Source organism: Pan troglodytes, chromosome 7 (genome assembly GCF_028858775.2).
Source record: "Pan troglodytes isolate AG18354 chromosome 7, NHGRI_mPanTro3-v2.0_pri, whole genome shotgun sequence".
Lineage (NCBI taxonomy): Eukaryota > Metazoa > Chordata > Mammalia > Primates > Hominidae > Pan > Pan troglodytes.
In genome coordinates, this window is record NC_072405.2 from 82,246,632 (window position 1) to 82,262,181 (window position 15,550).

Genomic DNA, 15,550 nt, shown 5'->3' on the forward strand with positions numbered 1-15,550 from the left:
AGTAAGAACTACAACAGACTTTACATTGAAAATTATGCCTATCAGGAGACAAGGGAGCAAGATCTTTAAAGTACTAAAAGAAACAGGAAACCCAGAATCCTATATCCAGAAGAAAATAACTTTCAAAAATGAAGGTGATTCATTGGAGGCTTAAAAAAGAAAAAATAACGTGAAATTTTCTGCTAGAGCAGTCACTGAAGAGCAGCAGCCATAGTTCTGCATTACCCCATGCCCATGGGCCTCAACCAGGGCCCAAGGTGAACAAGAATATGAGCAAGCTGAGGCAGGGCTGCCACCCTGGACACCTCACCAAGCACACAAAGCTTATGTAAGACATCATCTGGGAGGTGTGTGGCTTCCCCCTGAAAGTGGCATGCCATGAAGCTGCTCAAAGTCTCCAAGGACAAGCGGGCCCTCAAGTTCATTAAGAAAAGGATGAAAACACACATATGCACCAACAGGAAGCAAGAGGAGCTGAGGCAATATCCTGACTGCCATGAGGAAAGCAGCTGCCAAGAAGGTCTGAGCCCCCACCCCACTCTGTGTATAATAAAACCTATAAAGAAAAAAAATGAAAGTGAAATAAAGACTTTTTTGGCAAACAAAAGCTGAGAGAATGCACTGCCTACAGATCTGCTAAAATAAGTAATATTAAAGGAAGTCCTTCAAGCAAGGAAGGGGTATAATACCAGAAAGAAATTTGAGTTTACACAAATAAATGAAGGATATTGAAAATAATCAAAATGAGAGTAAATATAAAAGGCATTTTCTGCTGATTTTTATCACTTAAAAAGATAACTGACTATATAAAGCAAAATTAGTAACAATGAATTATACGGTTTGAAAAATATAGAAAACTAAAATGTATAGCTACAATAGGAGGTCAGAGAAACTTAGAGAAGTAACATATGTGACCACAATAGAGGTCAAAAAAGAAAAAAAGTAAACAGAGTACGTGCGGGAAAAAAAAAAGGCAACTAATAAAATGGTGTGTTTAAATACAACAATCTCAATAACTTCAGTAAGTGCAAATGGTCTAATCACCCTAACTAAAGGGCACAGTTTGTCAAATTAAATTTTAAAGAACAAGACCCAATTATATGCTTTCTAAAAGAAACCAATTTAAAGATAGGTTAAAAGTAAGCACAGGAAAAAAAATATCCCATGCAAACACCAGTCAAAATAAAACTGGAGTAGCTATATTAATATCAAACAAAACAGATTTCAGAACAAGGAATAAAGGGAAATATCCAATAAAAGTGGTCAAGTCTATAAAGACACAACACTAACTGTATACGTATATAACAACAAAGTTTCAAAATGCATAAAACAAAGACTAATAAAACTGTAAGAAGTAGAAGTAGGAAAATCCAAACTTATAGTTGGAAACTTTAACACTGGACAAAACAAGTAATCGTAACAGATACAGGGCCTGAAAGAAGAAATCAAGAGGGAAATCAGAACATATTTTGAGTTGAATGAAAGTAAAAACCCATACAGCGTGTATCCCAGAGGTAAAAAAAAAACAAGAGAGAGAGAAGAAAAACCCAACTTGTCAAAATGTGTAGGGCAGAGCTAAATCAGTACTTAAAGAAAAATTCACAGCATTAAATGCTTATATTAGAAAAAAGAAAGTTCTCAGATGTATAGCCTAAGCTTCTACCTCACAAAATTAGAAAAGAACAAAAAATTAAAAACAAAAACAAGTGAAGGATAAAATAAAGAGCAGAAATCAAAAAAACTGAAAATAGAAAAACAGAGAAAAATCAATGCAACTAAAACCTAATTGTTTGAAAAGACTTAAAATTTTATAAAACCCCTAGCTAAACTGAACAGAAGAGAAAAGAAATAAATGATCAATATCAGAAATGAAAGTGAGTATCATTACAGATTCTGCTACTACTAAAAGAGTAAAGAAATGTTATTTAGATTCTGCCACTATTAAAAGAAAAAGGGAATGTTATAAACAATTTTATACTAGTAAATTCAACAACTTAGATGAAATAAACTAATTCTTTGAAAGACTAAAACTACCAAAGTTCATTCAAGCAGAAGTAGGTAACCTAAGTAACCCTATTTTTAAAATCTGAGTTTGTAGTTAAAAAACCCTTTCCACAGAGAAAATTCTAAGCCCAAAAGCCTTCACTGGTAACTTCTACCAAATAATTAAGAAATACCAACCAGGTGAGGTGCCTCACGCCTGTAATCCCAGCACCTTGGGAAGCCAAGGCAGGCGGATCATTTGAGGTCAGGAGAGCAAGACCAGCCCAGCCAACAAGGTGAAACCGCTTCTTTACTAAAAATACAAAAAATCAGCCAGGCATGGTGGTGCACGCTGTAATACCAGCTACTCGGGAGGCTGAGGAGGGAGAATCGCTTGAACCTGGGAGGCGGAGGTTGCAGTAAGCCAAGATCGCACCACTGCACTCCAGCCTGGGTGACAGAGCTAGACTCTGTCTCAAAAAAACAAACAAAAAAATCCTGTTTTTGCTGGTTTTAAATATTGCTTTTGCCACACTCATCAAAAGTCTTATTGATAAATCAATATATTCAGTCCTCTTATTTGATCTCTCTGCAGCATCTGACTACCACCTAGCAGTCATTCTCTATTCCTTTTTGCAGGTAGTCTTTCCTCCTCTTTTTTCCTGTACCTTGCATGCATCTTATCTACTATTCAAATCTTACCCATTACATTTCTGAAATATCTCTGGAGTCTTTCTCTTCCTCCTCTCTACCTTCACTGTCTCAGTTCAGACCCTCAATATCTCTCACCTAAACAACTCTGGTTGCCTCCTGACTGGCCTTTCTGCCTTTGGTTTCGCTCTGCTCAAATCCATGCTCCCCATTACTTAGAGTTATCTTTTGAAGAATGCAAACCAGATCAATTCACATTCATGTTCAAATCTTAAATAAGCGTTTCTTCAAACCTTCTACTTCGCATAATAACAGTGACCTCAGCTTTTCCTGACTTTCCAGGTTCATCCTCATGCTCTCTAGGTTCTGGGATACTATAGTTTTGTTATATGGTTAAAATTCCTCACTCCCTGCACTTAAAGAACGATCAGCTCCTTGAGTGCAGAGACCAAGTCTCAGTCATCTTATTAAAATCAGTCATTTTAAGTGTCTGGCATTTAGTGAGTGTGATGATTAACTTTACATGTCAACTTGTCTGGGCCACAGTGCCAAATGGTCAAACATTATTCTGAGTGTTTCTGCAAGAGTGTTTTTGGGTGAGATTTACATTTAAAGTGGTGAACTCTGAGTAAAGCAGATCACCCTCCACAGTGTGGGTAGTCCTCATCTAATCAGCTGAAGGGCCTGAACAGAACAAAACGCTGACCTCCCTGGGCAAGTGGGAATTTTCCAGTAGACTGTTTTTGGACTGAAATTTCAACTCTTTCCTGAGTCTCCATCCTGTCAGCCTGTCCCATCAGATTTTACACTAGCCAAGCCTCCACAATCACATGGGCCAATTCCTTAATATATATACACAGACAGACACACACATACACATACACACACACACACACACACGTTGATGGTTCTTTTTCTTTGGAGAACCCTGACTTATACGGTGGTTATGCAAAAAATGTTTTTCAAATTAATGAAATTAATTAATGCTGGTTTTTTGTTGTGTTTGCTTTCACTTAATTTACAAATACATGTCTGTGAGGAGATTTATTTTGACATATTTTTATAGATCACTCACCAGTTTTAAGTCAATATAAATGTGTTAAGTTAAAACAACATATATACAATATAAGGACTATAGAAACTGGAACACATGTTAGGTTTCATGTTACAAATACTTTTAAAAGAAGAAAAAGTGTTGACTAGCCAGGTTATAAAAACAGAATTGAAATCTCTAGCAATAATACACAGGCAAAGATTTTTTAAAATCATTCAAAAGAATTGCCTAGAAAACAAAAAAGTACATCTAAGTGTCTTTATATATTTTTGTTTCTAATTCTAAACTTTTAAAATGTGTTCCTGTAGAAACTAAAAATATCTCTGAAACAGAATTCTTGTGTGAGAAGATGGCCTGGTCTAAAGCATATTACTTTTGATAAAAGTAATTAGGAAGCCTGTTTTGTGAATGTTCACATAAATAAAATGTTTGGTAGAAATAATGTCTACATATCCACAGATAACAAAATGATACTTAATACAAAATGGAAATAAGCCAATTTCTGCCAAGTTATCTGCCAAGTTCTGAATTCAGGGTTCTCTGCTTCCCTTGTAACAGATGTAGGTGTTAATGATGTCATTAACTGCTGCAGAAAAAATAGGGGACCATGAACACAGGTCTTGGCAGAAAATAAACACCCTATGAGTTCACCTTTAAATTTAAAGTAAATAGAAAAATTAGTTTATAGAGTGTCTGTCCAATATAGTTCCTGCCCTAAAGGGATAAGTCAGAATTTTTATTTCCAGTGTTTTCAGCTGTATTCCAAAAATAAAGGCTAACAACCTGTGTTCTTAAAAGGCACAAATTAAGACTGTGTCTATATGGCAAAAACAACCAGTCAACAAGTTAAAAATGTTAAATTGGTATTACATAAAATATGTACAACCATACAACAAACTTTTTGTATTTTCTAATCATAAGATTATAAATACTCATTAATATCTCATCTTACTCCATAAGTATATGTTATTTTGTGCTTAGATCATCTATCTTTGTATTGCCTCAGAAAAGTTAAAATTGACATTTACTTTAATACCAGTTAAGACCAAAATTTATTAATCACTTTGATATTATGACAGATAGGATACATACATGTAAACTTAACTCTTACCTTCTCAAGTTGATCCTGAAGATTAGTGGATGCTTTATAACCAAGTTGTAACAGCATTGCTTCTGCAGCATTTTTTTTGGCTATCTTTTTATTAGGTCCTGTTCCTGTAGCAACTTCATTGCCTACCTTCACCTGGTAAGATTAAAGAAATAAATTAAAGAAATAAATTTATGATAAATTTAAACAGGAAGTCCTTACATCATAAAGCAATTCTACTCTCTAGCATTTGAAAACATAAAGTTCAGTCCAAAATAAAAATGGCAACTAAGATAACATTTATGTAATGTTGTATATGTACATGAAAAAAATATGAAAAAATGGTCCTTAAAGTATCAATGGAGGATTATCTCAGGATGGTAGAATTTTATAGAATTTTTACTTCCATATACATTTATATGCTATTTGATTTTTTAAACACTAAATTTATATTATTTATATAAGCAGAAAAATAAAATTTATATTTTAACAGCGTTCATGTTGGTTATGACTACATTTTAGCATTCTTATATTTCAATTAATAAACTGAAAAGGCTAAAATTCATATTGGTGCCATTTAAAATAATGTTCAAATTGCAACATTATGTAAACATTCAAGTTTACAAAGATTTATATTAAATAGTTCCTGAAGAGAATTAATATACAAGTGTTGCTACAACATTATGATTAAAAACAAAGGCTTCTGGCCAGGCGCAGTGGCTCACAGCTGTAATCCCACTTTGGGAGGCCAAGGCAGGAGGATCACAAGGTCAGGAGTTTGAGACCAGCCTGGCCAATATGGTGAAACCCCGTCTCTATTAAAAATATAAAAATTAGCCAGGTGTGATGGAACACACCTGTAGTCCTAGCTACTCAGGAGGCTGAGGCAAGAGAATCACTTGAACCCAGTAAGTGGAGGTTGCAGTGAGCCACGATTGCGCCACTGCACTCCAGCCTGGGGCCACAGAGCAATACTCCGTCTTTAAAAAAAAAAAAAAAAAAAAAAAAAAGGCTTCCAAGTCAGATTGGGATATGAAACTCAACTCTATTATTTCCTAGCTGTATGAACTGGTACAAATTATTTAATATCTCTAAGCCTCAGGTTTTTCATCAGTAAAGCCGGGGTAATACCAACTACTGCACAATGTTGCTTTGAAAATTAAACAAGATAATGTATGTAAACCACAGCATTTAATCCATCACAATTGCTCCAAAAAAAAGATTTTTATCATTAGAACTATTCTACAGTTATCTTCTGTGAGCAATTTATACATGTACTTAAATACACATCAACCATACAACTATAAAAAGTAAAGTAGATAGCAAAAAAGGATAGAATTACAAGGAGAAATAGAAAATACACAACTATAGTTGAATTTCTTTTTACACAATGGTCTCAGTAAGTGATTGAAGAAGTAGTTAAATAGTTAATCACAACTTTGGAAATTAAACAGTGTAATTCTGGTCAGGTGTGGTGGCTTATACCTGTAATTCCAACACTAGGAGGATTGTTTGAGGCCAGGAGTTTGAGACCCGCCTGGGCAATATAGTGAGACCCCATTTTTACAAAAAAAAATTTTAATCAGCTAGGCATGATGGTGCATGGCTGTAGTCCCAGCTACTTGGGAGGCTGAGGTGGGAAGACTGCTTGAATCCAGGAGTTCAGGGCTGCAGTGAACTGTGATCACATCACCACACTGCACCCTGGGCAACAGAGTAAGACCACATCTCTAAAAAAATTAAAATTAAAAATTAAAAATTTTATAAACAATGTAATTCCAAATTACCTAAGGGCAAAAGAAGAAATTCCAGTGAAAACTAGAAAATATTTTAAATAATCCATGGAAATATATCAAAACTTGAAGGACACAGCAAAAGGAGGGTCTAGAAGAAAATGCATAGCCATTAACAGCTTACAGGAGGGCAAAAAAGTAATGAGCTAAACATCCACCTCAAGAAGTCCCGAACATATCAGCAAAACAAACCCAGAGAAAATAGAAGAATAAAAAGCAAAAAGGAAATACAAAACAAAGTACAATAAAGTAAGAAAAGCCAAAAGTTGGTTCTCTAATAAGACTAATAAAACAATAAACCAAAAGTAAGACTGATCAAGAAAAAAAATACGAGTTCTTCTCTGAGATGGGTATTTTTAAAAAAGAAAAGAAGAAGAGAAGACACAAATAAGAAATGAAATAATTAAAAAGGGAGATTACCATCACTTCTGTAGCATTACAAAATAATAAGGATTACTGAGGCCGGGTGGAGTAGCTCACTACCTGTAATCTCAGCACTTTGGGAGGCCAAGGCAGGTGGATCACTTGAGGTCAGGAGTTGGAGGCCAGGTTGGCCAACATGATGAAACCCTGTCTTACTAAAAATACAAAAATTAAAAAAAAAAAAAAATTAGCCAGGCATGATGGCAAGTGCCTGTAATCCCAGCTACTTGAAAGGCTGATGCAAGAGAATTGCCTGGACCCAGGAGAAAGAGGCTGCAGTGAGCCGAGATCATGCTACTGCACTCCAGCCTGGGCGACAGAGTGAGTCTCTGTCTCAAAAAAAAAAAAAAAAAAAAAAAAAAAGGAATACTGAGAGCAATTTCATGCTAAAATTTAAAAACATATTTAGATACAATGGAAAAATTCCTAGACAATACAGATTACCAAATTGCCACAGAATAAGCCTAAAGAATATGACTAAAACTACTAATGAAATTAAACCATAATTAAAAACTTCACAAAAAGGACTCTTCAGATCTTCTCCATAAAGTTCTACTCAATATTTAAGGAAGAATTATGCTATTCTTTTCATCCAAATTCATCCATAAAACACGAAATGAGAAATCAGTCCCCAATTATTTTATGAGCTCTCATTTTGATTCCAAATCCCAACAAGAATAGTATAAGAAAGAAAATTTACAGAACAGTTTCACTCATGAACATAGATGCAAAAGTTTTAAACAGTATAATGAATAAAGCAATATAGAAAAAGAAAAAGATTCATGACAAAGTTAGGTTTATTGCAGGAATGCAAGTTTGGTTTAACATTTGAAATTCAAACTAGAAATCGACATTTATTCATAATGAAAATTATTAGCAAACTAGGAAAAGAAGAAAACTTTTTTTTTTTTTTTTTGGGATGGAGTCTCACTCTGTCACCCAGGCTGGAGTGCAGTGGCACGATCTCGGCTCACTGCAAGCTCCACCTTCCGGGTTCACGCCATTCTCCTGCCTCAGCCTCCTGAGTAGCTGGAACTATAGGTGCCCGCCACCACGCCCGGCTAATTTTTTGTATTTACAGTACAGATGGGGTTTCACCGTGTTAGCCAGGATGGTTTCGATCTCCTGACCTCGTGATCCACCCACCTCGGCCTCCCAAAGTGCTGGGATTACAGGTGTGAGCCACCGCGCCCAGTAGAAGAAAACTTTTTAAATATGATAAAGGGCATTTTACAAAACACCTACAGCAAACCTCAGGAAACACTGTACTTAATGTTGAATGAAACTAATTAGAAACAAGACAAGGATGTTCCCTATTATTACTACTGTTTAACAGTTTACACAAATCCTAGACAGAGAAATAAGGCAAGGAAAAGTAAAAAAAGAAGCAGAAGGGAAAAGAACTCATTATTTATAGATGTGATTTCATATATAAGGAATCTAAGAAACTCCACAGATGAATTATAGGAATTGATTAGATTGTAATAAGCTCAGTATGAAAAAGAGGACTGCATTTCTACATTCCATCCACATTCAAGTAGAAGATGAAAAATATTAAAAAGATAACATTTACATTAAATGAAAATCAAATACCTACGATGTGCAAATCTTCTACATAGAAAACAAAGTCTTATTGAGAAACTTTAAGAAAAACCTAATAAACAGAGCAAAATGCCATGTTCATGGATTGAAGACAATACTAATGTAATAGTATCAGTTCTCTTCAAATTGACCTAAACTCAATTAATTGAACTCAATGAAAACTCAATCAAAATTCCATATATCTTTTTACAATACTTGAACAAGATGATTCCAAAATTTACATGGAAATGTGAAGTGCTAAGAACAGCCAAAATCCTTTTGAGGAAGAGCAAGGTGGGGGACACTTATTTGTCTGGATATCTAGACTTATTATGAGGTTAATATAAAGAAAAAATTTAAATTTGACTACACTAAAAATTACTCTTGTTCTTCTAAAAGCACTATTTAGAAAGGAAAGTCACAACACAAGAGGAGGTATTTAAAATGCCATATAACTGCAAAGGGCTTGCATCCAGAATATAAAGGAGGTTCCCATATATCAGTTTTTTTAAAAAACGAGCAGAAAAATGAGCAAGAAAAGTGAATGGGCAATCCATATCTGAAAAGTTGAATTGTTTTACCAGTTATCATTTTACTTAAAAAAAAGTTAGAAAGTTTCAATAATAGTTTCATGCCACTTTAATACATTTCACAATGACAACAAAATTCAGTTTTCAGCTATACAGCATGATACTCTAACCATACTTTTCTTTTTTGTCTATTGTGTAAAATCATAATATTGGCTGTTTCATCTGTCCCAGAACATACAGATTCCCATTTGGTATCCACACTTGAGTACTGTTCATCATTTATTCTTACATCCGTATTTACAGTTTTTATTTGTGTTATTATTTCCAACAGTACTTTTTTTTTTTTTTTTTTTTTTGAGACGGAGTCTCGCTCTGTCGCCCAGGTTCTGGAGTGCAGTGGCACAAACTCGGCTCACTGCAAGCTCCACTTCCCGGGTTCATGCCATTCTCCTGCCTCAGCCTCCCGAGTAGCTAGGACTACAGGTGCCCACCACCACGTCCGGCTAATTTTTTTGTATTTTTAGTAGAGACGGGGTTTCACTGTGTTAGCCAGAATAGTCTCGATCTCCTGACCTCGTGATCCACCTGCCTCGGCCTCCCAAAGTGCTGGGATTACAGGCGTGAGCCACCGTGCCTGGCCTCCAACAGTACTTTTAAGCTTCAGTGAACCACCCAATTTTAAGGAACTGGGAGAATATACAACAAAATGGTAAGAAAATACAAACTTAAACATAAACAATGTACAAATGATATAAAAAAGGTGCTGTACTCTCTTTTAACAGAGTTTCAGTAAAGACAAACTAAATGACAGTTCATACAGCACATGAAACGCTGAAAACATATTCATTACAGAATTTCTGTAACAACTATCACAAATTGTATAGTTTAAACCTGTGAAATATTTTTTAAATATTTCATTGCCCTTTTTTCTGAAACTGGAAACCACTATGTCATGACAAATCAGAAGTAGTCTTTGGACCTCACTCTGAGAAGGACAAATCTAGTACAGTCAGACCAGGTACTCAGAGCCAGATGAATACACACCACCTGCCGTAACAGTGTCTGCCTCAACATGGCAGGCCCTATGGATAATCTACTCAAATCCCTGGCTAGAGTTACCTCTGCTCCCTGTTATTTTTTCCAATGCTTGGTTTGTTCCCCCAGCTTCATCAGTCCCTATGTTGCTGCTGGAATCCTTGCTAGTGAAAAGATCAGGCCAGTTATGTCAGAAGCTTCCTCTACTGCTCTGAGGCCTGGTCTTGGACTTGTCAACTGTAATGCTGTTCCCATTCCTGTATTCACCTTGTCTCTCCATCTGCTAGATTTCCATCTGGCCTATTCTGATACCTTCAAGACTTACTTCTTCTAAAACAAGTGCTTCCCAGATTCATTTACCCATTCACCCAGCCCTTGTCTCATGCAAATTTTAATAATCGCATGGTTGAATAGTTTGTAAGCAGTTATCCTAATTTGTTAATATAAAAAGACCACATTGCCAAAGGACTTTCATTCCCTGCTAATAAACACAATGGTCACTCAAAACATCACTTTATTATAAAAGTTAAGTAAGTTTATGAATTTCACAAGTCATCTTCCTTGAGAAGTCACAAATTTTATAACTATTGTAAATATGGTCTCTACATTTAAATGTTAATTTCTATCTGTAAAGAAGCTCAATTATTTTACCATGCAGTAAATTTAAGACTGCCAAATGTTTGTCTTTAAATTTAACAGCTCATTCACATGAATCAAATCCTCAAAAACCTAAGAAACTAAAAAGTTCTGAAATAGGATTTACCAAAAACTTAATTTTTATTTATTTTTTAACAACCTAGTGATCTCAATCACAGGCTGAAAAGTTAGTAATACAGTGTGCTGATATGCAATTTGGTTTAGTTATCATTATTTTCTGTTTGAAAGATTAAAATACTCCTCACCAAAAAAAATGAAAAGCTTTAAGAAATCTGCTCTGGAATAAAATACCCAAATAATGTCATCGGAGATTTTCTTTTGTTTATCTAGTAATCAACATAAGTAACTGCATCCATTTTTTAATATATAGACTTTTTCTTTGGTAACAGATAAAAATGAGCATCTCATCTCTAGATATTTTGCTGCCACATTCAATTATAACAAATGATAACATTGCCTAAGTAGTTTATACAAAGGCCGTTACTTTGATAAAATTGCTGCAATACTGTAATGAATCCACTGGGGCTTCCAGAAGGGGAAAAAACAATATGAATTCAGTGCGAAAACATTTAAAAGCACAGCCAAATGTCCCCATTTGACTAGAATGTTTATGAATACCCATAAAATGGAAGCTGGCCTAAGATATGCTAAATTCCTCTTTCAAAAGGGGTACTCAATATACTCTGTAGAAAAGGATTTGTTTAATAAAGCCAAAGCCAGTTTATATTCCCAATACATGTCTAAAATTCAGGCGATTTTTTTCTTCAAGCTTTGGCATTCAAAGTATATGTTCCAGAATTCTTCAAAGTTAAGAATGTTAAGGAAAAAAATAGTGAACATATTTTACCAGTGAAAATAATAAAACAATCATGTGCTGGATCCTAATAACATCTTGATAATAATGTGATTACTAACCAGAGAATTCCCCTCTTTTTGGATATCTGGGTTCCCAGGAGTGACTTATCTATGACTACATTATAAGTTAACATCTCCAAAAAAAACCATACAGGCAGAAAGGCAGGCAGCAAATATCTATCAAATGTTTATTAAGATCCTACTATTTACAAACCACTGTATTGGGTACTGAAAGATAAAGAAACATGGAGATTATAAATTGGGAGGGAAGGCACAACTTAGCTATACACTTAATCAATTTGAGACACTGTATTTGAGTGCCAAAATGTCTACCACATGGTCAGCACTTAATATTTGTTGATTTTATCTAAGTTACATAAAATGTGAGATCCTTGGATTTGACTAAAAAGTTTCTGTGACTAACCAATTATTTAAAAAACAGTTTGAGACTAAGCACAGTGGCTCACGCCTGTAATCCTAACACTTTGAGAGGCTGAAGCAGGAGGATCACTTGAAGCCAGGAGTTTAAGGCTAGCCTGGGCAACATAGTAAGATCCTGTCTCTATAAACAACAACAATAAAACAACATTTAATTAGCTGGCCATGGTAGTGTATGCCTGTAATCCTAGGCTACTCAGGAGGCTGAAAAGGGAGGATCTCTTGAGCCCAGGAAATCAAGGCTGCAGTGAGCCAAGATCATGCCACCGTACTCCAGCCTGGCTGACAGAACAAGACCCTGTTGCCCCACCAAAAAAAAAAAAAAAATTAAAAAACAGCTTGGGGAAAATAATAATTTAAATATAGACTGGGTATTAGATGATTCTAATGAATCATGTCTAATGTAAGAAAAGCTTTCATATTTCTTAGAAACATACACTGAATATGTAAGGCTGAAATGACATGTAGTTAGAAATTATCTTTGAAATACTTCAGTAAAAGAAGAGAGAAAGGAAGAAAGAGAGGGAGAAGAGAAAAATTAATAGCTGAATCAAGTGTGGCAAAAATCTTAATAACTGTTGTGTTTGAGTGATGGGCATATTAATGGTCCATTATTATTCTCTCCCCACCTTTGGATATGTTTGAAATTGTAATAAAAAAGTAAAAGAAAAATTTCTTAAGACTGGAGTTTGAGCTGGCAAATGAAGATGAATAGGTAGGGGTTGAAAAGGAGAGCATATTAGGCATTCTACTTCATTCCTAGCCCATCCGCCAATACACTAGCAGCCATTCCTTGATTTTCTTGGCTCCACAATGCAGCGGTCAGATCTCAGCAATCCTGAGTGCCTCAGCCCCCACCATGGTTAGCTAGCCTGCTTACTCTCTTTTTCTAACTTTGCTGACAGCCCACAAGCTCAGGATTTTGGCCCTGATCCATCTACTACATCCATCCTTCTAAATTTTGTTTCTAATTCCATGTGTCTCCAATTCCCAGTAGTTAATAGACTCCGGCTACAAAATGTAACACAAAAAGTTAAAAGATAGGCATTAAATGATAAACTCCATGGTAAATAACCTGTGTGAACTCAGAGTCCCTTGGAAAACTCATGTTGTCTATTGTAACATGTCCTTGACACTTGAATGTTTCCACCAAGTTGGTAGGTGAGCCTGGACAGAATGAATGCTTTAACTGGAAACAGTTTTACTTTCTGCTCTTAAGTCCTAGTTTGCCTTTTGCCCAAATGCCTATTCCATCCTGGGGATTTCTAAATCTTTTCAATAGTTTTAAAAGGTTAGAAATACCTGCATCACAAATTCTCGACGTCGAGGCATTCCTCTTTCTGAAAGCAAAACATAATCCGGCTCCTTTTCCTTTTTGGCCTGTTGAATTTGCGCCAGGCGGCTAATAGGGTTCATCCCTTGGCCATATTCTGGTCCGGCCTAAAAATTAATTTAAGAAAAAGTTTTAAAATATGCTTGTGAAACCTGTTATTGAATCCTTAAAGAAACAGTGCTTCTTCCCTCCACCCCCACACCCCAAAACTGTGACTAGAAAAGATAAATGAGTCATTTATGAATATTTATAAAGGAAAATCATAAAATAGACCTGTAACCAAGGCTTCCATGGGACTTGGGGCTTAGATGTATTAATGGCAAGGTGTCAACTATGCTTTTTAAATTGGGCAAACTCTTCAGTATACCAGAGGTGCTTCACAACTTCTGTTCATCAAGAAACATCAAAAAGAACAGAAGAAGACCAACCATGAACTGGGAGGAGATCTCTGCAACACATATCATTTTATTTTATTTTATTTATTTTTTTGAGACAGAGTTTCACTCTGTCGCCCAGGCTGGAGTGCGGTAGTGCAATTTCAGCTCACCACAAACTCCACCTGCCGGGTTCAAGCGATTCTCGTGCCTCAGCCTCCCAAATAGCTGGAACTACAGGCGCACCCACACCATGCCCAGCTAATTTTTATATTTTTAGTAGAGATGGGGTTTCATCATGTTGGCCAAGCTGATCTTGAACTCCTGACCTCAGGTGATCCCACTGGCCTTGGCCTCCCAAAGTGCTGGGATTACAGGTGTGAGCCGCAGCACCCGGCCACAACACACATAATTTTAAAAAGACATATCCAGTATCCAAAATATATTTTTTAAGACCCCTTAAAAGTACTAAGAAAAAGAGAATATAAAAGGGAAATGGGCAAAAGAGATAAATACTTCACATAAGGAAAAACTCAATATATGAAATGATAACTAACCTCTAGGACACAGAAAATACATATTAAAAACCTCAGTGAGTTACTATTTCACATCCACCAAATTAGCAAAAATTAAGAAGACTAACAGCCCCAAGTGGTGAGAACGGGGAATAACAGAAACTCTTATAAACACTGGGAGTACTATAAATCGGAAAACAACCTGGCAATGTCTAGTAAAGCCTGAGATGGTACATCCTACCCCAACTAGCCTATTCCTAGGCACATATATACCCTAGAAAACCGTAACCCATGCACAGTAGCTCATATGTACAGGAATATCCACAGATGCATTATTTGAAATAGGAAAAAAAAAATTAGAATATTCACCAATAAAAGAACAGATAAATTACAGCATGTTCATATAATGGAATGGTACATAGCAGTGAAAATGAATTAATTATTGCTACATGCATCAAGATGAATGATTTTCAGAAAGAATAGTAAGTAAAAAAGGCAAGCTACAGAATAATATATATATAGTATATTTTATGTAAAGCCTGCTAAAACTACAAAATACTGCTGAAATTAAGATCTAAATAGTCAATACATCATGTTCATCGATCAGAAGACTCAACAATAAGATGTCAATTCTCCTCAAAATCCCAGTAGGCTTTTTTCCTTTTTTTTTTTTTTTTTTTTTTTTTTTTGAGACAGAGTCTCACTCTGTTGCCCAGGCTGGAGTGCAGTGGCATGATCTCAGCTAACAGCAACCTCTGTCTCCTGGGTTCAAGCGATTCTCTTGCCTCAGCTTCCTGAGTAGCTGGGACTACAGGCGCACGCCACCATGCCTGGTTAATCTCTGTATTTTTCATAGAGACAGGGTTTCACCATGTTGGCCAGGCTGGTCTCAAACTCGTAACCTCAAGTGATCCTTCCACCTCGGCCTCCCAAAGTGCTCAGATTACGGGCATGAGCCACCGCACCTGGCCCCCAGTTGGCTTTTTAAAATTTAATGTGTAAGCTGATACTAAAATTCATATGGAAATGCAAAGGACAAAGAACCAAACTTTTGGGGGAAAAAAAAAAAGACTCAGACTACCTAATTTCAAGATTATAAAACTATGGCATTCAAGACGGTGTGTGTAGTATTGGTATAAAGATAGACAAAGGGACCAATGAAACAGAATAAGTGCCCAGACACAGATATATATACACACATACACATACACATACACACACACACACACACACATACACAC

The 15,550-nt window shown here is 35.8% G+C and overlaps 1 protein-coding gene across 21 annotated transcripts in view; it reads right to left on the bottom strand.

The window, feature by feature from the left end:
- STAU2 (staufen double-stranded RNA binding protein 2) overlaps positions 1 to 15,550 on the bottom strand; it is a 325,206-nt gene that overhangs the window by 170,522 nt on the left and 139,134 nt on the right. For all 21 annotated transcript variants that reach the window (XM_054656829.2, XM_009455516.5, XM_063816396.1 and 18 more), the window contains 2 exons: positions 13,390 to 13,527; positions 4,800 to 4,931 (listed from right to left, as the gene is read on the bottom strand). In XM_054656829.2, the coding sequence (XP_054512804.2) occupies positions 4,800 to 4,931; positions 13,390 to 13,527 (270 nt within the window). The remainder of the gene's footprint in view (positions 1 to 4,799; positions 4,932 to 13,389; positions 13,528 to 15,550) is intronic.